General features: G+C 44.5%; 1 protein-coding gene and 2 long non-coding RNA genes across 6 annotated transcripts in view; 2 read left to right on the plus strand and 1 right to left on the minus strand.

The window, feature by feature from the left end:
- tbck (TBC1 domain containing kinase) overlaps positions 1 to 22,258 on the plus strand; it is a 29,197-nt gene that overhangs the window by 3,726 nt on the left and 3,213 nt on the right. The window contains exons 10-22 of one of the 3 annotated variants that reach the window (XM_052084463.1): positions 125 to 273; positions 512 to 650; positions 733 to 832; positions 978 to 1,027; positions 1,687 to 1,816; positions 1,889 to 1,987; positions 2,060 to 2,122; positions 2,375 to 2,501; positions 3,178 to 3,228; positions 3,325 to 3,408; positions 4,332 to 4,417; positions 9,968 to 10,004; positions 12,303 to 12,464. In XM_052084463.1, the coding sequence (XP_051940423.1) occupies positions 125 to 273; positions 512 to 650; positions 733 to 832; positions 978 to 1,027; positions 1,687 to 1,816; positions 1,889 to 1,987; positions 2,060 to 2,122; positions 2,375 to 2,501; positions 3,178 to 3,228; positions 3,325 to 3,408; positions 4,332 to 4,417; positions 9,968 to 10,004; positions 12,303 to 12,464 (1,277 nt within the window). The remainder of the gene's footprint in view (positions 1 to 124; positions 274 to 511; positions 651 to 732; positions 833 to 977; positions 1,028 to 1,686; positions 1,817 to 1,888; positions 1,988 to 2,059; positions 2,123 to 2,374; positions 2,502 to 3,177; positions 3,229 to 3,324; positions 3,409 to 4,331; positions 4,418 to 9,967; positions 10,005 to 12,302; positions 12,465 to 22,258) is intronic. The other 2 variants (XM_052084464.1, XM_052084465.1) reach the window with 2 other exon arrangements.
- Positions 10,165 to 11,687, plus strand: LOC127613482 (uncharacterized). The gene is made up of 2 exons (XR_007966202.1): positions 10,165 to 10,657; positions 10,691 to 11,687. It is a non-coding gene; the product is annotated as an uncharacterized LOC127613482 (long non-coding RNA).
- On the minus strand, positions 16,855 to 20,808 carry LOC127613478 (uncharacterized). Of its 2 annotated transcripts, XR_007966197.1 has the most exons (3): positions 18,800 to 19,119; positions 17,235 to 17,583; positions 16,855 to 17,062 (listed from the first exon to the last, which is right to left on the minus strand). It is a non-coding gene; the product is annotated as an uncharacterized LOC127613478 (long non-coding RNA). The 2 variants fall into 2 exon arrangements; XR_007966196.1 differs by having other exon boundaries at positions 17,235 to 20,808.

A 22,258-nucleotide genomic window follows, 5' to 3' on the forward strand; every position in this document is an offset into this window, starting at 1 on the left:
GCCCCGCCATTCAATTCGAAACATTTCAGCGCAACGGTTCCAAATTTATTTCCCCACCCTTGAATGATATGAAACCAAAAAAAAAACAACAGCACCAAACGGATGCCGTGTGCGCAACCTCCAGGCCGAGCCCAGCCGAGCTTTTGGGGGACGCCGTGTTTGATGGCGTGTCATGCCTCTACACGCCCTACCAGAAGCCCGTCAGCCTGTTCTCATCCTCGCTACGCTGTGCACATCTGGAGCTCCCCGAGGACATCGGCGACCTTTGCAAAGGTTGGCCTTCAAATGCTCTCACTTTGTGCACGCTGATATTTCTCCTTACACGCACGCCAGTCAATTGTCTCTTCCTAGGTTAAAAACTGGAAATAAATCAAGTCGAAGTTTGGATTCTGGTTCCTAAAATGTTTATAATTGAATTGTTTGGATGATAACGCTGTGTTCGGTGTTTGGGTATGAATACGGCACCGGGAGAAATCGGAAAGAATCATTTTTTGCTGTGTGTGGCTTTTAGGGGACGGCGACGATTATCTTTCAGAGCGGGCCATCAACGAGGTGTTCCACCTGTGGTGCCTTGCAGGGGGCGACCTCGAAAAGGAGCTGATCAACAAGGAGATCATCCAGTCCAAACCTCCCATATGCACGCTGCCCAAGTACAGCACTTCGCTGGTTTTGTTTGTCGGAACACGAATTAATAATCGTCTTCACTTCTTCCCATTTCTTGCCCATCTGTAGTTTTGTGCTGGAGGATGGCGAGTCGTTCGGCCAGGGCAGGGATCGCAGTTTCTTGCTGGACGACACAACGGTGACTCTTTCTCTGTGCCAGCTCAGAAATGTAAGACCAAAGACAAGAGTGTATCAAAAAAAATAATAATAATACAAATCTCTGTTCACGGCCATTTGGTAAATGCTGAAGGCGTAGTTGAAAACAGGAAATTGATTGAGGCTACTTTTAAAGGCGATCTTTTGTCCTTTTCCAGAGACTAAAGGACGTCGCGGGAGAATCTTATTTCCCTCTGCTGGAGGAGGAGTAAGTGGACCTCGCTTTCCATCCATCCATCCATTTTCCGATCCGCTTATCCTCACAAGGGGTGCTGGAGCTTATCCCAGCCGTCTTCGGGCAGTAGGCAGGGGACACCCTGAACCGGTTGCCAGCCAATCGCAGAGCACACAGAGACGAACAACTATCCGCGCTCACACCCACATTTAGGTACAATTTAGAGTGTTCCATTAATCATGCACTACATGTTTTTGTAATGTGGGAGGAAACCGGAGTACCCGGAGAAAACCCACTTAGGCCCGAGGAGAACATGCAAACTCCACACAGGGAGGCCGGACCTAGAATTGAACCCAGTACCTCTGCACCGTAAGGTCGATGCGCTAACCACTGGACCACCGGGCCGCCAGGACCTCGCTTTCTGTCTCTTATTTTTCCACATCATTGCCACCGGCAATTTTGATTTACCCTAACGGCAGATGAGGGCGAAATGCATCTGACGTTTCTCTCTCTCCATCCATTTTCAATACCGCTTATCCTGTTTGGGCTTGAAGGGAGCCAGCGGTTGATAATGCTTGAAAAGTAGACGACACCCTAGACGTGTCAGCATGTAATCCCAGGTCGCAGTCGTGCACATTTGACTTTTGAGTATTGACGCCACACGGCGTGGGTTCTTCATCTGCGTGCCTCAGACAATCAAGCCTGTCGCACTCCAACAGCGCCAACGAGCTGTCGGCCACCGTCAAGCTACCGCTCATCATCCGCGAGAGAGACACAGAGTACCAGCTCCTTCGTGTCATCCTCTTCGACAGACTACTCCAGGTCTCCCCTTGCACGCGCTCTATTTTTAATAGCAAATAGCAGCTGATTTCGTATATTTCCGAATGTTCTCAGGCTTATCCTTACAAGAAAAATCGGGTGTACAAAGAGGCCAAGGTTGACATCCCACCTCTCGTGCGGGGACTAGCCTGGGCTGCGCTGCTGGGCATTGAGGTACAAAAAGATGTCGTGCAAGAAATTCACTGCCACCAAAATACAGCCTTGTGCGTCTTTGCTTTTGTGCAGGGGGACATTCAGGCCAAATACGAAAGCCTTGATAAGGACACGCCCATTCCGACTGACAGACAGGTAACGGCAAGGCAGAGGTGTCTGAAGGTCTTGCGCGCTATACTTGATGTCTGTAAAACGAGATACTGCGGTAAAAGCACATGGTCAATGATAAGCAATACCTATTTCCATAACTTGGCACAATATAATAATATATATTTTTTAAACTTGCACACAAAATAAATGAGTCGCTCATGCCTGTAAAATCGATTTCATTGAATGGTGAAATAATTCAGTCACGATATTTAAACGTGAGCCTATTTTTGCTCACAGATCGAGGTGGACATCCCACGCTGCCACCAGTACGACGAGCTGCTGTCCTCCCCGCAGGGTCACGTCAAGTTCAGACGTCTCCTGAAAGCCTGGGTGGTCTCCCATCCCGACCTGGTCTACTGGCAGGGTCAGTCGAACCCAAGCACATCATCTGTCTTCATCCCATTTTTAAAAATGTATTTATTTTTTCCCCCTAGGCAAAATGTAATTTTTTTTCCCCAGACACCATAACTGAGTTTTGCGCACCACCAAAAACAAATCATGATCTCGTCCCACTTTTGGGAAGCTCTTCATACCTTTTGGTGTAATATGTGATTGGCCACAAGGGGGAGTGCTGTCCCATCTGTGCCTCAGTCGGAACAACAATCACTGCAATAAACGTAAATGATTTATTACCTGGGCTACACCTTTAAATTAAAAAAACGCAATTAAATTACCTAATAAATGACGGATTTGCTTCAACTGTTGAGGATCCTGTTCAGATACGCCTTTTTTTAGATCTGGAAGAAAAGATCCATTATTCCTTGGAAAATTCCAGCAATATTTTGGCTTTTCCTTTTTGAACCTTTTCTCATAATTTTATTTGAAATGGCCTATGTATGTCTTCATATGCTGTTGGTGTGATGAAAAAAAAGGCCAAACTACGTTTGGTCAAGATCGAATCCAGATTGCATATTTATGGGATTTTATTACATTCTGAATTTTGATATTACTTGGCGTGATTTAAGCTGTCGAGCTTTTAGATACAGCCCATGTAAGCTTTTGCTCTAATTTCACAAGTGACACTTTTTTTTCTTTTTTAGGTTTGGATTCACTCTGTGCTCCTTTTCTTTACTTGAATTTTAACAATGAGGGTAAGAAGTCACAAGTTGCTGCTCTTTGTGCTTGGTTTGTTTGGGGTGGGTTTTTTTTGGTTGGGGTATTGTTTTTGATCTCTGTGTTCTTTACAGCATTGGCATACGCGTGCATGTCCGCCTTCATTCCAAAATACCTCTACAACTTCTTCCTGAAGGACAACTCGCACGTCATCCAAGGTGAGATTCAGAAAATTGGTGGGTTGCACTTGTGACGCCGCCGTCACGATTGCCGCCTTGTTTGGCCTGCGTGATGTTGAGCTGCTAAAGGACAAAGGAAAAATGCAAATGCCCTCTGCGTGGTTGCAGCGTGGTTCAAAAGCAAATTATCACGGTCTTCAACCAGCTGCTCGGTGTTGATTGCACTTTTTTTTGTCTGAGAGTGTTGTTTCAAAGCTGTGAAATAGAAGCGTAAACCTTCTCAATGCATTCCCACGGCTGCGCCGCATCATGTGGCAATCGGGAAATAAATGAAACAGCATTAAAAACTGCTCCTGCATGACTGATAATAAGCTACAAACTTGGACTATTATTATCTCGCTCCCCTCTTAGGCGGTCCAGAGAGTCGGATTTATGTTTATCTGTTTGCCCGTAGCTCTTTTGTGGATTAAAAAAAAATGCACATTTTTGCTGCCAACATGGACAACTGATAAATCTAAGGTTGAGCAATGAAGCAAAACTGTCTGCTGCTGTTTAGCGTTATATTCCCTGTTTCATGTGTCAATCTCACCCTGATCAAACACATTATTGATCTATTATATATATTCTAGAAGTTGGGCCCAAAGGTCCCCCCTCAATTTGATTACATTGTCTTTTTCAACATTTTGGACAAGTGAATACTTCCAGCTGTGTGGGGGACAGTTTAGAAAAGGCCCTTTTCTCGTTCCCCATGTGCACAAAGCAGAGTTCTTAAAGGAGTTTGGTGCGGAAGAACTTCACTTCAAATTCATCAAAGACCTTTGCGATGAAGTCGCTTTTGGACAAACGCATTTGTTGATATGAATTATTGGTCGTCACACATGTTGGTGCAAAGAACGTTTCAACGGTTCTCGGGTATTTTTAAGATGCTGAATGTGAAAGAGTTTTTTTTTTGGTCTTCTTAGAGTACCTGACCGTCTTCTCGCAAATGATCGCCTTCCACGACCCAGAGCTCAGCAACCATTTGAACGACATCGGCTTCATCCCTGACGTAAGAATACAGACGACATCATTCACATCTCATGTAGGCCGGTTGGTGTTGAAAAGATGCAGTTTAAGATCTGGAAGCATTTAACACACACACACACACACACACACACACACACGAGATTGCTGCTACTGTATATCTCTTCTCAAGTATTCTGGGATTCATTTAATCCTTCTCTTTACAGCATCACTCTTTTTGATTAAACAACCTCTGCAGATTGTATCTGCTCAGTGTCTGTGTGTTAAAGTTTGGAGAAAAAAAAAGACATCTGTTTTTTGTTTAATCCTACATTAAACTGCAGAATTCCCTCTCAAAAGGGAATGTTTTTGTTTTTTCACATTGTCCAAACAGAATTATGTTGAAATGCCTTATCAATCCATGTCATTAGATTAGAATGTCAGGACTATGAATCACATTTTTCTCTCTGAAACTCATCCAAGCGCGCAGGCTAGAACAACGTCAAATTTATGGGAGCATTCAATACAAATATGACTGAAAAAGAACTTTTTTTTCACTCCTGTGGTTTGAAGACAAAATATCTAGGGTGACCTAATTGCAAGCAAAAAAAAACAACAAAAAACTTACACCTTCCATTGGTCAAGAGGCCGAGTAACGAACTTAGTATCCGTTTTGTCTTTGTGTTAACTTAAGTAATCTTGGCTGCTTAAGGGAAAAAAATTCTAGTTTGCGGTACCCTAATGCAGATTTTAATCAAGCTGAGGTACTTTTTTTTTTTTTTTTAAGATGTTTCGATGTCCCAATATTTAAGGGCCCACACTGTAGCTCGCAAACAGACTGTTAGGGTTGGTAATCTTGTCTCTCTGACCTAATTACCTGAGAGAAGGGGGTCCCACAGGGTTCAATTTTAGGACCGCTTCGCTTTTTTTTAATTTGTAATATGCATAATTAATAAAATTACAACAGGCATCTCATTAGAGTCAATGACAAGAGTAATTTGTCGTTTCAGTACACCAGTATTATATGGTCATTATTTATATTTCAATTCAATTGTATTTATAGAGCACTTTCGAACAGCTATCGCTGCATACAAAGTGCTGTACATGGAACAATTTAACATATACAATAAACAGTAAAACAAATCGGTAACAAAGACGGTTTAAAGCACCGAACAGTAAAACCAAGAACAAATCTAAGTCATGCTGAGTCGAATGCCAAAGAATACAAGTGAGTTTTGAGGAGGGTTTTGAAGATGGGCAGCGAGGAGGCTTGCCGAATGTTCAGTGGGAGGTCATTCCAGAAAGAGGGACGAGGAACAGAAAAGGCTTGATCCCCTCTGAGCCTCAGTTTAGTTCTTGGTACTTCTAATAATGTCTGGTCCGCAGACCTGAGGCGCCGGGCAGGTGTGTAGGGGCCAATGAGCTCAGAGAGGTAAGGTGGCACAAGGTCATTTTGAGATTTGAAAACAAATAAGAGGATCTGGAAAACAACTCTAAAATGTATGGGGAGCCAGTGAAGGGATGCGAGAGTAGGAGTTATGTGCTCCCTCTTACAAGTACCAGTCAAGTGGCGGGCAGCGTCATTCTGGACCAGCTGAAGGTGCTTAATGGAGGACTGGCTGACTCCAAAGTAAAGGGAATTGCAGTAATCGAGCCGGGATGTGACAAAGGCATGAATTACTGTCTCAAAGTGTTCATAAGAGAGGAGAGGTTTTACTTTGGCCAGCTGTCTAAGGTGAAAGAAGCTGGATTTAACAATGGCACCAATTTGCCAGTCGAGTTAGAAATCACTGTTCAGTTTAAGGCCCAAGTTTGAGACTGTTGACTTAAGATAAGGAGACAGGGGGCCCAAGTCTACAGGATGGAATGTAGTGACAAGTACATTTTTAACTATTGTCCAAGTCCTAATAATTTATTTTACAGGATAGGGTGTACAAGGGCCACTGGGACCAAACACTATCACCTCTGTCTTCTTTTCATTGAAATTCAAGATTTGATTTCTTCCAGGCAAGATAGAAGTGGCCTTAACGAGAAGGAGTCTTTTTTTGCTTAGTGGGACATAGATCTGGCAGTGGAAAGGAATACCATGTTTCCTTAAGATGGAACCCAATGAGAGCAGATACAGCGAGAACAGCAGAGGCCCTAGAATTGAGCCCTGTGGAACACCACATGACACGGGAGCAGTGCGTGACTCAGGCTGACACAAAAGGTTCTGTCAGCTAAATAGGACCTAAACCACTCAAGAGCATTACCGCTAATGCCCATCAAGTGCTGAAAACGAGTCAGCAGAATACAGTGATCCACTGCATCAAATGCTGCAGTTAAGTCCAATAAAACTAGACACACGTGGTCTCCAGTGTCATTTGCCAGGAGGATGTCATTAGAAACGCGTAACAGGGCTGACTCCGTGCTGTGCATCGTCTTGAAACCTGACTGGAAGACCTCCAAGATGTTATGTTCATCCAAGAAAAATTTCAACTGCATGTGCACCACTTTTTACAGAATTTTTAAAATGAAAGGCAGTTTGGAAATGGGCCTGAAACTTGACAGCACGTCTGGATCAAGACCAGGTTTCTTGATCAAGGGTTGGACCACATGGCTTCGTCGGGCGACCTACATCCTCCAAAAGCGTCAAGGACACAGTCTCAAAAGAATTTAGCACAGCTGAACACGAAAGATGGAGAGAGGGGACAGGTCCGGTATTTGAGACCAGAGCACTAGCTGTAGAGACCTTATCAATGAAGAACTGAAGAAATCTGTTGCACATCTCGGATGAAGAATCCGAGCAAGTAGGCAGTGGGGGTTTGAGTACAGAATCTATAGTTAAAAATAGTGCATGTGGGTTCGCTTGAATAAGGTCCGACAGATATTCTCTTTTACTGTGAGGTGGTAGTTACGCCAGCAGTTTTTCCAAATTTGATAAAAGACCTGCAATTTGTCTTTTTTCCACTCACGTTCAGCTTTGCGACACCCCTGCCGAGCTGCGCGAGTTTTGTCGTTAAACCTAGGCTGGGGTTTAGGTTTTCGGAGCACAGTTTTTGAAGGAGCCACCAAATCCAGGATGGCACGGCATGATGAGTTGAACCAAGAGGTGAGTTCCTCTGTGTTAGACGAGGGTACGCAAAGGTTATTAAAGGCATCAGAGAACCGACTAGCAGTGAGAGGGTTAAAAATTCAGTGTTTACAACTAGGAGCGGCAGAATTTACAGCAGCATGCGAGAAGACTACGTCAAATAACACTGCCATGTGATCAGAAATCCCATTTTCAAGGACTTCCAGATTTGACACCGGTAGACCATAAGCAAGGACAAGGTCTAAAATATTTCCTTGTTCATGTGTCGGGCTGGTCACATATTGCACAAAATTAAAAGAGTCGAAAAGTCTTAAGTCCTTTGCGAGTGTTTTTTTTTCCGGACAACAAACATGCATATTAAAATCCCCCATTAGGAGAATATGATAATATCTCAGCCTGATTTCTGCAAGAAAGGTTGAAAAAAATCGCTTTAAAAGTCTTTGTTGTATTTAGGAGGACGGTAAATGAGCAGAGCACCGTGAAAACACGACCGACTTCAAAGAAGGTTGCTTCAAAGCTGGTGGTCGATGTGGTGAATGTGCACCGTTTACAATTGAAATTGTTCTGAAAGATACTCCACCACGGCTTGAGGTCCTCGGGGTATTGAGGAATGCACAGTCAGGTGGCAACAATTCAAGTGGAGCGTTGTGCTTGCCCAAGTCTCCGTCAGACACAGGAAATCCAAGTCATTGGAAAGGAACTACTACCTCAGAATATGGGTCTTGTTCGTCAGCGACTGGTCGTTTAACAACGCGATCCTTGTGGGAGTAGCAATGGGAGAAATTGCCTCTTCCGATCGCCGAGCCCGGGGGAATTCCTTCAAAAGCTTTCGCTGGATTCCTCGCTGAGAAAGGCGTGGAGGGTAGAAATGCCGTGGCGCGGTGCGATAGCCAACGACTGGTATCAAGCACCAGGCGACGGGGTCGAGGGCACGCCATGACGGAGTAATTGCGTGCGTTCGGGAACGAGCAGCGATCAAGGTGTGTCTCGGATCCCGTTTTAGCTTCACGAGCTGACCGCTACGTTTGCCGCGGCGGCGGCGCTTCCGTGAAGGGGATCGAGCGAACGACGAAGAGATTAGTCGGCAGGTTAGCCAAGAACGGAGGTAGCGTCTTTTCACCGCCGTCTTGCCAAAACGCGGCCGAATCTCCGACGTGTTGTTGAATCAATAACAACGATTGGCGATCATAAACCAACCGAGACGCTGTTAGGAAGGTAACAAGCATTGTGAATAGTTTTTTTTAAAAAAAAGGAGCGTCGCCGAACACACTGGCTCACAGTCGGCCATCTTGGATTGGATATTTTGTAATATATAATCATATATCATCTGGTCAGTATTGCCTGCTTTGCATTCTGGCTGGATGTAGTTTGAGATTGTAATCGTATACATTGTATTGTCGTGGCGTAATTTGTGCTCCACCGTCTTTGCCCCGTCGCCCTTGAAGAAAAAATGTTTTGATTGATTGAAACTGTAAATACTACAAACTCCGATCTGATCCCACTTTAATGTGTTTTCAGTCTCATTTTGCATTCGGGAAAAAAAAACCCTTCCAGATGATTTAATTTTGAGAAAAAAAATTCCCTTGGAGTTGCCCGTGGCCATCACGTGGCAAAGACTGAATTCCACTCACAATCTAGTCGTAACATGCAACGACGTTCGTCTCATAGTGGCATCTTGAGAGCATGAAAGAAAGTGCACAAAAAAATGCAAATAAATGTTTACTGAATGGCTGAGGTTAGGTTCCAAAGGAAAAAAAAGTGAAAAGTTGAATTTGCGAATCGCAAATAGGTTGAAACGGGCGCCTATTGAGCAAATCTAAATAAATAAACCCAAGGCTAATTTAATGCACTGCTGACGTGCGCAAGTTGTCCTCTCCAATTCATCTTGAAGACAAAAGCAGACCTCACATAAAGTGTATCCAGAGGTTTAATTCAGGTGGCTTTCCATTTGTCTGCATCTCCCCCCTTCCCGGGTGTGCTATTTATGCTCCGCTAATCCAATCTGGCCCAACTCGCCATCCTGCCGATTGAAAGAGAGGCTGCAGGCGACGGTGCCCAGAGTAAAACAACGGCATGCTCCTCGGCTCACCCTCCCTTCAATTATCTGTCAACTGAGTGGCCGAGATAAGCTCCAGCTATCCACGTCCATGCCCAGAGATGCCCCCCCCCCCCATTTTTTTACTTCTCAGTACATCGGGCAGGTGCGGCGTGTCCAGGTGCTTCATTAGCAGTCAACCATGCACCACCATGTATTGTTGTACTCTTGATTTAGCATTTATACGAGTCCTCAGGGGCCGAATTGAGAGATTGCAAATGGGTATAATGAGATTAATTGTGACTCGGAACCCAAGTCAGCAGTTCTTGCTCCTCCTTTGCTATCTGTTCCTTCGGGGCTCGCAGAGTTAAGTCACCGACTAAAGCCCCTTGTCGTTCTGTTCATTTCAGCACATTGTGGAGAACAAATGTCGCTTTATCTCACTCAAGTTTCTCTTCCCCCCGCCCCCTTTTCTCTTACATTCACAGCTGTATGCCATTCCTTGGTTCCTGACCATGTTCACGCGTGAGTAGTCGTCCTGGCCCACACAGACATGCGGCAAAATTGCAACTTCATTTCGTGACACTGGCTTGAATTTCCCCGAGAGGGACGATCATGATTATGGTATTGTAAAAATAAGTACAGGACTATTAAAATCGAATTGGAAGTTTAAATTAGGGCATCGGTGACAAAAGGATAGAGCTGGAAGAAAGTATGTCTTTGCCTTTTGTACGTAACCCAGAGAAGGAAAATGTTACCATAAAACTGTGACCCAAACCCTGAAGAAAATCAGATGGTGGATGAAATCAGCATGGTGTGGCATTTAAAATACTAGGTTCTTGAAATTCAGCCTCTCGGCGGAGATGAAGTCATGTCAACATACTTTCTTGACATCACTTACTGCTTTCTAGTTAACTTGAATTTAGGCTCCATCTTGTGGCAACTGAGAGAGTTATTGAAGGGGTACAAAAAAAGCAAATCGCTGAGTATTTTTAGAAAGCAGCTGATGAGAGGTTCAACAGGGGGAAAAAATGTGAATAGTAGCCTGCATATAGGTTGGGGTTCACTATATATGCATGTTCCAAATTCTTGAGTTTTTGAATTTGAGAGACCTCACACAATGAGGGGGGAAATGAAACAAACAAACAAAAAGGGATCTTGCCCTTATTTTGTGTGTAGTACTTGACCAACGCACACAAGAATGTACCAAGAATGGCCTTTAAGCGGCAAACACAAAGAAGAGCTGTAGAAGAAGCTAGCCTGACAGATAGTTCATCCACTTAACTATTTGCGGGTGTAAGCACTTCACATGGTCATTTTCATTGTGACGAATGACCAGTAAAGACATGTTACGCACACACTCAAAATAACATGTTGCAACTCCGTTTGCGGTGGCAAACTTTAGATCGTTTCCAAATTGGCTGGTTCTCCGTCACGTCACAAAGAGTCTGTAGCGCTACCAGCATGTGTGTTGGATTGATTATTTTTAGTCATTCAATAAACGAGGATAACACAAACACTTCAAACATTTGCCACTTTATAGCAGAGCACAATTTACATTAACTGGCATGTTCATCTCTGTCGGTCAAAGGTAGCCAATTTGTTGGCATTTGTGTTCCCCCGCTTTTCACACAGATATCGTTCCTCCTCAACTACAGCTCTGATACTCTCCCCCGTGGACAGAAAATTCCTGTATCAACTTCATCCTACTATTCCACGTCGTGCTGTTTGTACAGAACAACGGCAAAAACAAACAAATAAAAAACATCCGGCTTTTAAAAGCCATGTCAAAGGATTTACGGTTTGAATGTACGGTGGCAATGAACATAGCCCATTAGCATCAGTAGGCTCCGGCAGTCTTCTTCCATTTGGGGAGCAAAATAATGAACGAGCCTGAAAAGGTCAGATACTCCACCACAAATATGATATTTTTCATATTTCGGTGACCTTTAGTCAGCCTACTGATTAATTTGTAAAACTCATTTGAATGACTCAAGCCAATGGAGCAGCTGTGTTGAATTCTTTGAAGCCCCAGAAAATAGAGGGACTCTGTAAATCCGACATGGTTTCATGCCATGCCCGTCCGTCAATTACAAGCGCAAGTCTTCACATCAGGGCATCTTGACGATTTCCATTTCAAATCAACTGTGCTGGTTTATCAAAGCAAAACGGATAGAAACGCTGTCAATGGATGTTTTTTTTCTTTTTCTGGTTGAGTCTCCACCATGTGAACCAGAATGAGAAGCACGCGAACACCGAGAGCGCAGCTGTGGTGGAAAATAGTGTGAAGTATGACCTTCTTACCTCTGTCTCAATCCCCCTGAGGCAGAGAGTCCAGCGTCAGGGTCTCCCTGCTCTGACTGCTAATGTCCACCTTCCGAGCGCCAACCAGTTTTTCAGGGTCGTGTTCTCATCACGTACATACATAGTGACATGTATCCGCGTTGACCGCCGCTCCCGACGTCTCAGTGCACCCGCAGGAGATCCAAACAGGTGGATGATTGCCTTCAAATGTGAAAACTATCGTTTAAAAAAATAAATAAAAAATAGAACAGCCACGTTAAATATTCTGTCAGAAAACCACCTCCACATGAAAATTCCCCATGGGCAACCTTTCCTCAGCACATTTCTTTTCTGGGCTGGCCTTTTTTTTTTTTTTGCATAAATACAACCACGCTTTAGTCGATGTATAATTCACATATGCAAATCATGCCTTTTTATACACAAAGTGTTTTCATTGTGGCTCGATCCTGTTTGTCTCACATGCCGCCGCCGCCGCCGTCTCTTTGAATTCGTTCAAATGAGCACCCCCCGGCTTTGCAGATGTGTTCCCGCTGCACAAGATCTTTCACCTGTGGGACACGCTGCTACTGGGGAACTCGTCTTTCCCCTTCTGCATCGGCATGGCCATATTGCAGCAGCTCAGGGACCGCCTTCTTGCCAATGGCTTCAACGAGTGCATCCTGCTGTTCTCTGACTTGCCAGGTGACTACTGACATGTATTCTAAGAGGCCTTATTTTGGGCCTTTAATGGCTCTCCGGGGGGACATTACCAACTGTAACGAGATCAGTTTTATCTCTAAATTGTATATTTAAAATTATTTCAGGCCTCAGCCGCACAACCCACAGTTTGAACATGAAACACTTGTTTCCTTGCTTGTCCTTGGCAAGGACAGAGTTGTCCGAACTTGCCTAATTTCATGAACTGAGGCGGCCTGCTAGGATGAGAGGCGAAACCTCTTCAAAGACGGGCTGAAAAGTCGATTCAAAGCCCTTCGAATGAAAAGACCTGGATCAATGAGAATATTTCTTTCATGTGTTCAAACACGTGATGTGTTGAAAAGACATGTCAAGGCTGAGAACTGTTTAAAAAAATATATCACATGATCTCATTATTTTGCGGATTTTGTCCTGGGTTGGAATGTAACTTTCTTCCTAAGGGATATTAAAAAAAAAAAGAAAATTGAATTAAAAACGTAATTAGAATGGGAAATCTTGACATTCTTATTCGCGCATATTTTTTGAGCCAACCCGGAGAACTGACGCGATCCGTATTATCAAGTTTGGTCAAACTGCCTTGAATTTCACACTTGAGCAGAAGTGGAAGTCAAAGTTCTTCAAACCACTGCAAGCACTGGCAACCTTCCTCCGTGAAATCCTCCTCCTTATCTGCTATTGCAAGTTCAGTCTGCTTCTGTGTGGAAATGAGATGCAAGCGGGTTGCCTCAGGCACCAAAACACTCGGGTTGCAGCAACGTTATACGGACAAAAGTTTTTTTAGACAGCTGGCAGTTACTTGGCTTAGTTTGGGGCAAAATGTTTGGAAATAATTCCGCTGCAATGACAAGCTGGCTTGACCAACAGGCCCCGTTTTGACTGCGGGGTAGCCGCTCTTATAATTGACAAGACGCTAAAATGCGGGAGTATTTGAAGACATCCTGGGTGCTGTCCACTTTGCTGTCGTGCGTATTTGCCTTTGGGATTTGCAATTAGCTTCCTCTTTGTGGCCTCGCACTGAGTATTGCTTCCGCCCAAACATAAGAGTGGCACCGAGTGAGCATATGGCATTCACAATGAACTTCAGAATGTACAAAAATGCTCGGGGGAAGCGGAGGTTGTGTTGACCTCCCTCTTAAAGCTCCCGCTTTGCCGAATCCTGCTGGCCTTTCGAACAAAACAAAACAACGAAACCAAGGCCAGCCATCTCTCGTCTTGCCAGTTGCCGACTCAAAGTAATACTGTTTTACGACCTGACATGCGCACGTGACTCCGAAGGCAGAGGCAGTTCTCCTTATAAAGGTAAAATTTGAAAAGATGAAGCCAGCTCGTTTGCCAAGATCCCCCAAGAGCGTGGGCCCTTGCCAGACATGTTATTGCTGCTTCAGTATACCCGAGGTGTAACAGCACTGGAGCTGGTGCTCTTGGCGTCTTAAAGGAGAAGTCAACCCCCCAAATTTTCCATGCCACTAGTTTGAACACAGCTGACCTGTTTTCTGAAGCTGAGACGTGATTGGATGTTACCTGAGCCCTGCACAACTGGCATGTCATTTTCAGTCAGCAAGTGACAAAATGGCCACCCTCTGAGATGGACCAAAATGTGAAGATTTTATTACTTAACTCATATTAATCAGAATGCCATGTTTAGACTAGTGGGGCTGCATGGAACATGTTATTGTGAAGAAATTAGGGGGGGGGGTTGACTTCCCCTTTCAGGAATTAAGGAATCAGACGCAGGAGCAGAGCAAGCCGTTGATGTAGACTGATTGATAACAATGATTACAGGGTGCACAAAAAAAAATGTCACGTGACACTTGATATTTACAAAAGGTGTCTTGACTACTAGCATGTTGGAACACATCACATAAAAGCTGGGTCGGCAATACTGCTCTGAGCATTTTGTATCAACCCAATGACCATAACGTAACTTGCTCAATTTCCCTCTTTGGTATGCAAGAAAGGCGAGCAAGATGTCGGTCTCCCTGTGATCGTTGGACTAAATCGTTGGACTAAAAAAGTACTTTTGAAAATTGAGTCGAATCGTGTCTCACTTAGTTTTAAGACATTGGGCCTTTGGCTTTGGTTATCTGAGGATGTGTTTGAAAAAGGGTGATGGCTAATTATTGAAAATCGGGGGGGGGGGGGGGGGTTGCCAGTGTGAAACCAGTTGAGACCCTGTACTGGATAGTATGTGACGTGTTTAATAACAGGATTGTTTTGAAACACTTCTGACACTCAATCGGTGTGAGTGTCAGTTTTAATAGGATCGTCGGAGATAGGCACTAACGACAAGACACTTCTGGCTACCAACAATAGGCACTTTATTGGTCCCACACAGAAGTGATAACACAGTTCAAACAAGTTGTATGAAGCTAAAGATGATATACTCTTACCGTATGCCATTAGGGTGGAGAGCCAACACCCTCAGCAGAGTGAGCTTCAATACGAGCTGGGCGTCCGTACGCGACCCGCAGCAGACTCAGCTAAAGGAGCATCGCTCCCCTCCTTTTATCCTATAAAGTGTGTGCATCGGGAGGGGTGAGTGGCCATTCTCACCTCCCCCTACGCCACACTGTTTGTTGTGTAACCAAGTGGCATTCCACGAGAACATCTTGCCTTTTTTCCTCTTTTGCAAACAAGTTTCGACAATTCAGGAACATAGCAAAGCAAACTATGAAGTCGCTTAGGCATGCAAGTTATGCAGCTAGTTCAAGAGTTTATCTCACTTGCAATCATTTAAAAGCATTCCAAAGCGAGTTCAACAGTTTATCTCTGAGAAGATAAACATTGATTAAAGAAAACATCACAAAATATCTTAATATACCATTCCACTCTTGGTGTTTACCCTAATCAATTTATATAACAATAAAAACTATCAATTAGTTCTTCGGGCCAAGTCATTCTTAGCACTTCTCTCCAAACCATGCCCCAAAGTTCTTCCAAAGTCAAATTATTTCTTCGTGTAATTTGGTTATACCACTCATCCAAATAAAATTCATGAGTCTCCTGTGGAGTCAATATTATTGTCATTTGGGTTCTGCCAAAATAAGTTGGCAATAACATCATTGTTATTCTCATATTCAATAATACGATTCTTTTTCTATTTTCCTAATTACTTCCTTCCGGGTTTTCCGCACATAAACACAAGATCCTACATTACACAATGTTAACACGCACATAGCAATCAGCAATATTACCAAGGGTGGCACAAAAACGGTGCGCGCGGTTGAAGACATTCCCGTAAAAATGTCCCACCAATGATGGGCCGAAGCCTGCTGTACCATTTTGGCAGCATGCACAACTTCCCCCTTTACTACCATGGTCGACACCATGAGACTGGAGATGCTAGACGCATGTGACTTGATGAGTTTTTGGATGTCCGTAGAACTTTCCAATGCGCATTTGAAACGTTCCAGAGACACTTTCCAGGGGGAGCGTAGCACGTCCCACTGCACCGTAGTTAACCTACGGGACTCGGTGTAATTGGTCAAACGATACGTCATGTTTCCCCAGTGCCATATGTGTACGTTACCAAAGCATCCTACAAAAGGGACCGAAGGTACTTGCGAATTATTCTGAGTCGTAGCCACGCAGAGAGTGTGTGGTCCAACTTGCCACATCATCTCTCTGATTGGCTCCCTTGTCCAGTCGCAGAGTACGGCCTCTGAGTCGGTCAAACACGGGTTCGAGTACGCATGTTGAAGCCTACAAGCCATCCCTTGATCTGTCAAGTCACACAAATTTGATTTAAAGGTCTTGTTCGTTTTTGGTTCGAACCAGTCTCCATCCATATGGAGAAACCAGTAGCTATCCCGTGTTATGATGGGTAAAACTTGGTATTTACACACCGTTTTCATCGTGGCCACTTTATACTGGGTCCAATACCCTGTACACTTAGTTCGGTCACATTTGGTGTATTCTGAATGTAATTTCAACCATAAAAAAATCAGATATATTCCACACCTTACGCCACTCTCGGAAGTTTCCTGAGGTCACCACTCTCAGGAATGATTCTTTTTGTGCTGCAGCATGTAAAGTTTGAATACTACATACTGTCCAATTGCTTTGTTTAGTCAAATTCTGTAGCACGTTTTGTGCCTCTCCCCATAGGTTGATTTTCCAATTGAAAATTGTTTTCCATAATTCCGCGTTTTCTTTTTGCCCCACCAAGGAAGTGGGAAGCCAAACCCCTACTTGATGTAGGGCTCTGGCCGAATGTTCTCCAGTATTAGACAACATTGTTCGAGTTACTTCATTATCAGCCGCATTTGCAAATCCCAACACCGTCCCCGTTCCCCCCAACAAAGTATCATACCAAGCTCTTTTCTTTTGTCCACACTTCGGAATCGGGGGAAATTGGATTGTCCAAAATACTCTCGTTTCGATTGTTGCCTGTGCAAGTTGTGTGCAGGTATCCAAAACGGGGGACAAGTGTGTCAAAGTTATGGTTGGCGGTAGCTTTCGACGAATCACTCTCACCGGATACCCACGGGTATTGTGCCCAATAGGTTCGCTGTCTCCGATGATGAAGTCTTCATCTGCCACTATTGTCCAGTTTGATCCCTGATGATTAGGGTCGCATTCGGCTTTTTCATCGCAGTACCAGCCCCCATCATGAAAGAACACCGTGGCATTCAGTTTACATGACGTGTCCAGGGCGGTGACTGTCACCACGCTTCCCTTGATCACTTCAAGGATGTCGAGGTCGCACATCACTATCGGCTGATTAAGTGATATTCAGTAGGATACCGAGGATACCGTCAAGTTGTATAAATCTAGCTTCTTGACTTGTCCTGCAGGTTCGGCCCTCGGTCATCTCCCAGGAGGGCTGGACCATGGCACCAGCGGCAAGGAGGTATATGACCCAGCCGGCGACACCTCCAGTCCCGCGGCGCCCGATAGGGTCCATGGTATCGTTCGGTTTCCGCAGGTCTTCCGATCAGCAACTCCCACCAAGGCATCAATTCTCCAAGCTGTAACAAATTTAGTTAAACACTAAATGACAAGAAAAACATGATTAGTTTTCTCGCATATAGCATTTGTTTATGGGTACATTCGCCCATTTTTCTTCTCCTTGGTATAGGACGCTGACCGTTGCGTCAGTTCCCTGGGCTATAATTTCCGCAGCCCTGGGAGGTCCGTTCGGTTGTTTCATGACCGACCGTCTGTGCCTCAGTCTCCACCAAGGCCCAATAACAGGCAAGCAGTTGTTTTTCAAAGGGAGTGTATCTCACTCCGGCGTCTGTTAATTTTCTGGACTAGAATCCCAAAGGTTTTCTGGTTCTGTTCTGCATTTGCCACAGACTCCAATTACCATAGTCATTCAGGGCTGACACCTGTAATTCTACAGGGCCCGATTGCATTTTTCCTAAAGAGGCGGCCTGTTGAATGGCCTCTTTAGCTAATTCGAAGGATGCCTGTTGTTCAGGTCCCCACTCAAAAATTTCTTTCTTTCGAGTGCATTTGTACAAAGGCTGGAGGATTTGTCCCAAATGTGGAATGTGGTGTCTCCAAAATCCAAACAAGCCGATGTATTTTTGGGCATCCTTTTTGTTATGTGGGACTGGGAAGTTCGCCACTTTTTCTTTAGCTTTTTCGGTGATTTCTCTTTCACCTTTATTCCAGATTACGCCCAAAAATTTGACAGTCTGGGCGGGTCCTTGAATTTTTGCCGGGTTAATTTCCCACCCGTGATCTTTCATGTGTTCCACAATTTTGTTTAACCACTCTTTCACTTCCTGCTCTGAGTTTCCTTGCACCATGATGTCATCGATGTAATGTGACACCAACAAGTGTCTGGGTACCGGCAGTTCCGCCAAGTGTTCAGCCACAATCCTGTGGCATATGGTCGGACTGTGCAAATACCCCTGAGGTAGACTAGTAAAAGTATACTGTCTCCCTTCCCACGTGAAAGCAAACTGCTCCATTCTGTCTTCGAGAATCGGTATGGTGAAGAAGGCGTTAGCCAAATCAATCACTCCATACCAAGTTCCACTGTGATGCGGCACCCTTTCGATGATGCTGACAGCATCTGGTACAGCAGAAGTCAAGGCTGGTGTCATTTTGTTCAATCATCGGTAATCAACGGTCATTCGCCATGTATTGTCTGATTTCCTTACCGGCCACAAGGGGTTGTTCCACTTTGCGGTCACCGGCTTCAGCACACCTGCTTCCAAATATTCTTTGATGGTAGCAGTGATCTCTTCTTGTCCCCCTGGAATTCGATATTGTTTAAGGGAGACTGTTTCTGTGGCTTCAGGTATGGGAAATGGTGTCATTTTTACCTTTCGTACCAAAATTGTTCGTATCTCGGTTTCTGTTACTGTTCCGAATTGGAATTTTCCCATTTTCAAATGCAAACTCATTCCAGCCAGAATGTTCATTCCAATTATCCACTCTGGGATAGGTGTCACAACGACCTCAAATTTTTGTATCGGCATCTTTCCGATTTTCAATGGGAGGACAACTGCTTTTCCTTTCACCACTTGTCCTCCCAATCCCCTTAAAGGAATTATTTCACCCTTCATTTTGTCAGGGTTTCCATGAATCAATGAGGCCTCCGCTCCTGTGTGAACCAGTACCATCACTTTTTGTACCGAATTGTTCCAATAAATTTCAAGTTGGACGTGGGGTCGGTTATCCCCTACTGACCAACGGTGGATGATTTGACTGTGGCTGATTGACTGAGTTTGGCCTTCATCCTAGTTGAGGAGATTAAAAGTTTGTGATTTCCTGTCCTTATTCTTTCCCGTGTTTTTAGGCTTTGCTCGCCCCTTCTTTACTGCTGCGACATAGCTGGGACCTCTGACATCTACCAGCATGTCTTCATAATGAATCTGTACTTTCTTCTTCATCCTCTTCCTCTCTGGAGGTTTCAAGGGGAGGGGCTGTTGGTTGCACTCCCGGCGATACCATCTCTTTTAAGAGAATCGCTAGTTGTGCAATGTCTGATTTTCTTTCATTTTTGTTGGTTCCCATACTCAAACAACTGACTTTCAATCCGCGTTGTTTACATTTCGCGGCTAGGGCACTAGTGGGTAGCCCGTCAATTTCGTCTGCCGGGACTCCCGCTGCTATCAGTGCCCTCCACATTTCCCGTCAGTTCCCTCCCCCTTCAGATGACTTTGAGTTTGTCTTTTTCTCCTCTTTTTCTGACCTATAATTCTTTGGTTCAGGTCGGGGAGAGCGTGTTGCGTCTCCCCAGTCTCCCAAAGTCGCCAATTCCATTAGGCGCGTTTTAACATCACTGAAACTGTTTTCAGCTGCTCCTAGCAAGATGGTGAGTACTGCTGATCTGTAATGAGAAGGAGCATCTCTAATCATCGCATCCCGCACCACTTATGGTATGGGCGAATCGTCAATAAAAGCATGGCCTGCTCGTGAAATTGCCTCGCGGGTGCACAATCTTCCCATGCGATGTATCGCATCGCGCATAGTCGACCATTGGCCTTTGACCTCAGTCCAGTCATGCCAAGTGGGATACACCGCCTGCGCAGCCATTGCATACAGGGTAAACAGTGTCATTCGGTCTGCGTCTCGCCATTCTCGGCCCAATGCTCAATATTCAGTGTTCAAGCGCGAGTCATTGTTAAGACCACCGAAGCGCAAATAATCCCCTGCATCAAGCCCTACAGAGTCTGCCCCTTCCACATACATTCGCCTTATCCAGGCGTCGGTGGGCTCTCCTTGTTTCTGTCTGTATTTTGCTGTTAAGTGAGCAATTTCTTCTTGTGAGAAATCCTCCATTGTTATGGTTGTTCGCGGCGGTGGCTGTGGTTGTTCTATCATTTGCATGACGGGGTTTCCGTCCCCATCAACTACCACCACATTATTCCCATCTCTTTCTTCCTGATAAATAGGAGGAATAACCTGCCTTTCTTCCCGTCTGCGGGTGATAGGTTGTATTTTTACATGGTTCAAATTTGGATAAAACTGCTGAGGTTTCATCTCGCCGTCGTATGTCATTTCTCCATCGCCATCTCCCCACAAGTCTCCGCTCCACCCTTCTGGTTCCCAACTAGTCGGGCAACTCCATGGTAAAAGAGCGGACCTGTTTCGGGTGAGCTTGGCGTGGTTTTTTGTTACCTTTTTCTCGTACCAACTGAGAAATGTAAGAAACTGATTTTTCTAACATTCCTTGCGCTTTTTCTCTGTCTGATTCAAGCGTTTTAATTTTTTCCTCCAATTCAGTTATCTTTTTATCTTTTAATAACTCTGAAGCACATTCTTTATCCAAAGCCTTTGATCTTTCTTTCCAAGCTTCAGCACAAATCCACAACATCTCACGAATCCCCTTTCTCTTTTATCTCCACCTTGCTGAGTATATCCTTAATCAGCGGTGGAGAAGCCAAAGGAAATGCTCCCATCCACGGCTTGGGGCGTCCCCCTTACCGTCTAAGGCAGGCGTGTCCAAAGTCCGGCCCGTGGGCCAAATCCGGCCCGCGAGCAAATTTCATCCGGCCCTCGGCCCCTGTCATAAAATCAGTGCCGTCTGGCCCGCAGGTTGGGCGCAATGGAACACGTGTTGCATTGACTGAGGTCTCGTAGACTGGTGAGTGATGTTTCATAGAGTACTGCTTCCCTCTAGTGGCTAAATGAGTAATAGCATTCACTAAATGAGTAATAGCATTTAGACACTAGAGGGCATCACTCACGAGTTAACAAGACATCACTCCGTGTTTATATTGACTGATATGTCATATTTCAAATGATCCTTGCAGTTGTGGATGTGTATTGCTTGTTCATTTCCCTGTTGTTCGAGTCAAAGGTTTTGTGACTATTGAAAAGTCATGGTGATACATCTTATGTTTCAAATCAATCAATTTGCACTCAGGAGACTTCTGTTTAAGAAAAAGTCAAGTGAATAAGCAGTTGCATGTGATATACCTGTTTCAAATGAACCAAAAGAAATTCTTAAGATTGTTGAAATTAAAATAAAAATGGAAATGTGAAACAGACTGGCTTACTAAAATTTGTTGAACAATATTGTTGTTCAATGTAAAGAATGTCAGCCAAGGTCGGCCCCCCAACATTTTACCACATAAAATCTGTCCCCCTTGGCAAAAGTTTGGACACCCCTGGTCTAAGGAGTTTCCCCATTTCCCTAAACTCATTGCTTTCCCATCCGGAAACGCAATCCTCCTTAGGAGACTCTTCCTCTCCTTTCACAGTTTTTCTAACAAAACAACAAGCCATTTCTGAATGTATTCTCCAGTGATCCTGCCGACAACGCCAAAAAGGATCCAATCCAAAGTCTGGAAGCTATCCCAGGTTACAAAAATAGGTCACCTTGTTACATTTTCGAAAACTGCACTCAATGCAATGAAGCTCAATTCACAGATGAATCATGTCTACTTATTTTCAGGAAGCACCTTTATTCGATAATGCGATCGCGTCACTGTTAATGATAACCTTTCATGAGGAGGGAAAAAAAAGCTGAAGATTAGCGTTGTGCCTGCGAGGATGCGATCAATCACCGCCTGACGCCTTTGGTCAATCAATCTCATTTTGTTTGGCGCAGAGCCTTGTGTGAGCTAACCATAAGTCTCCCCTGTTTAGGGACTTCATTGATTCGCAGCGGCACGTCGAGGTTGTTTATTGATGATGCGGCAGCATTGGCTTTCACGGAACATTAGTATCCCGTCTCTGACAGAGGAGTTGGGCAGTGAACTTAATGGTCTCCGGCTTGTCGATTTGACAGTGAACAACAAACCACGGCTACTGTTGTCGAACGACAATGACGTAGTGTCGTCCCCAAAAAAAAAAAAAAGAAACAACTTTGA

The sequence above is a fragment of the Hippocampus zosterae genome, chromosome 13, assembly GCF_025434085.1.
Source record: "Hippocampus zosterae strain Florida chromosome 13, ASM2543408v3, whole genome shotgun sequence".
In the NCBI taxonomy this organism is placed as follows: Eukaryota; Metazoa; Chordata; class Actinopteri; order Syngnathiformes; family Syngnathidae; genus Hippocampus; species Hippocampus zosterae.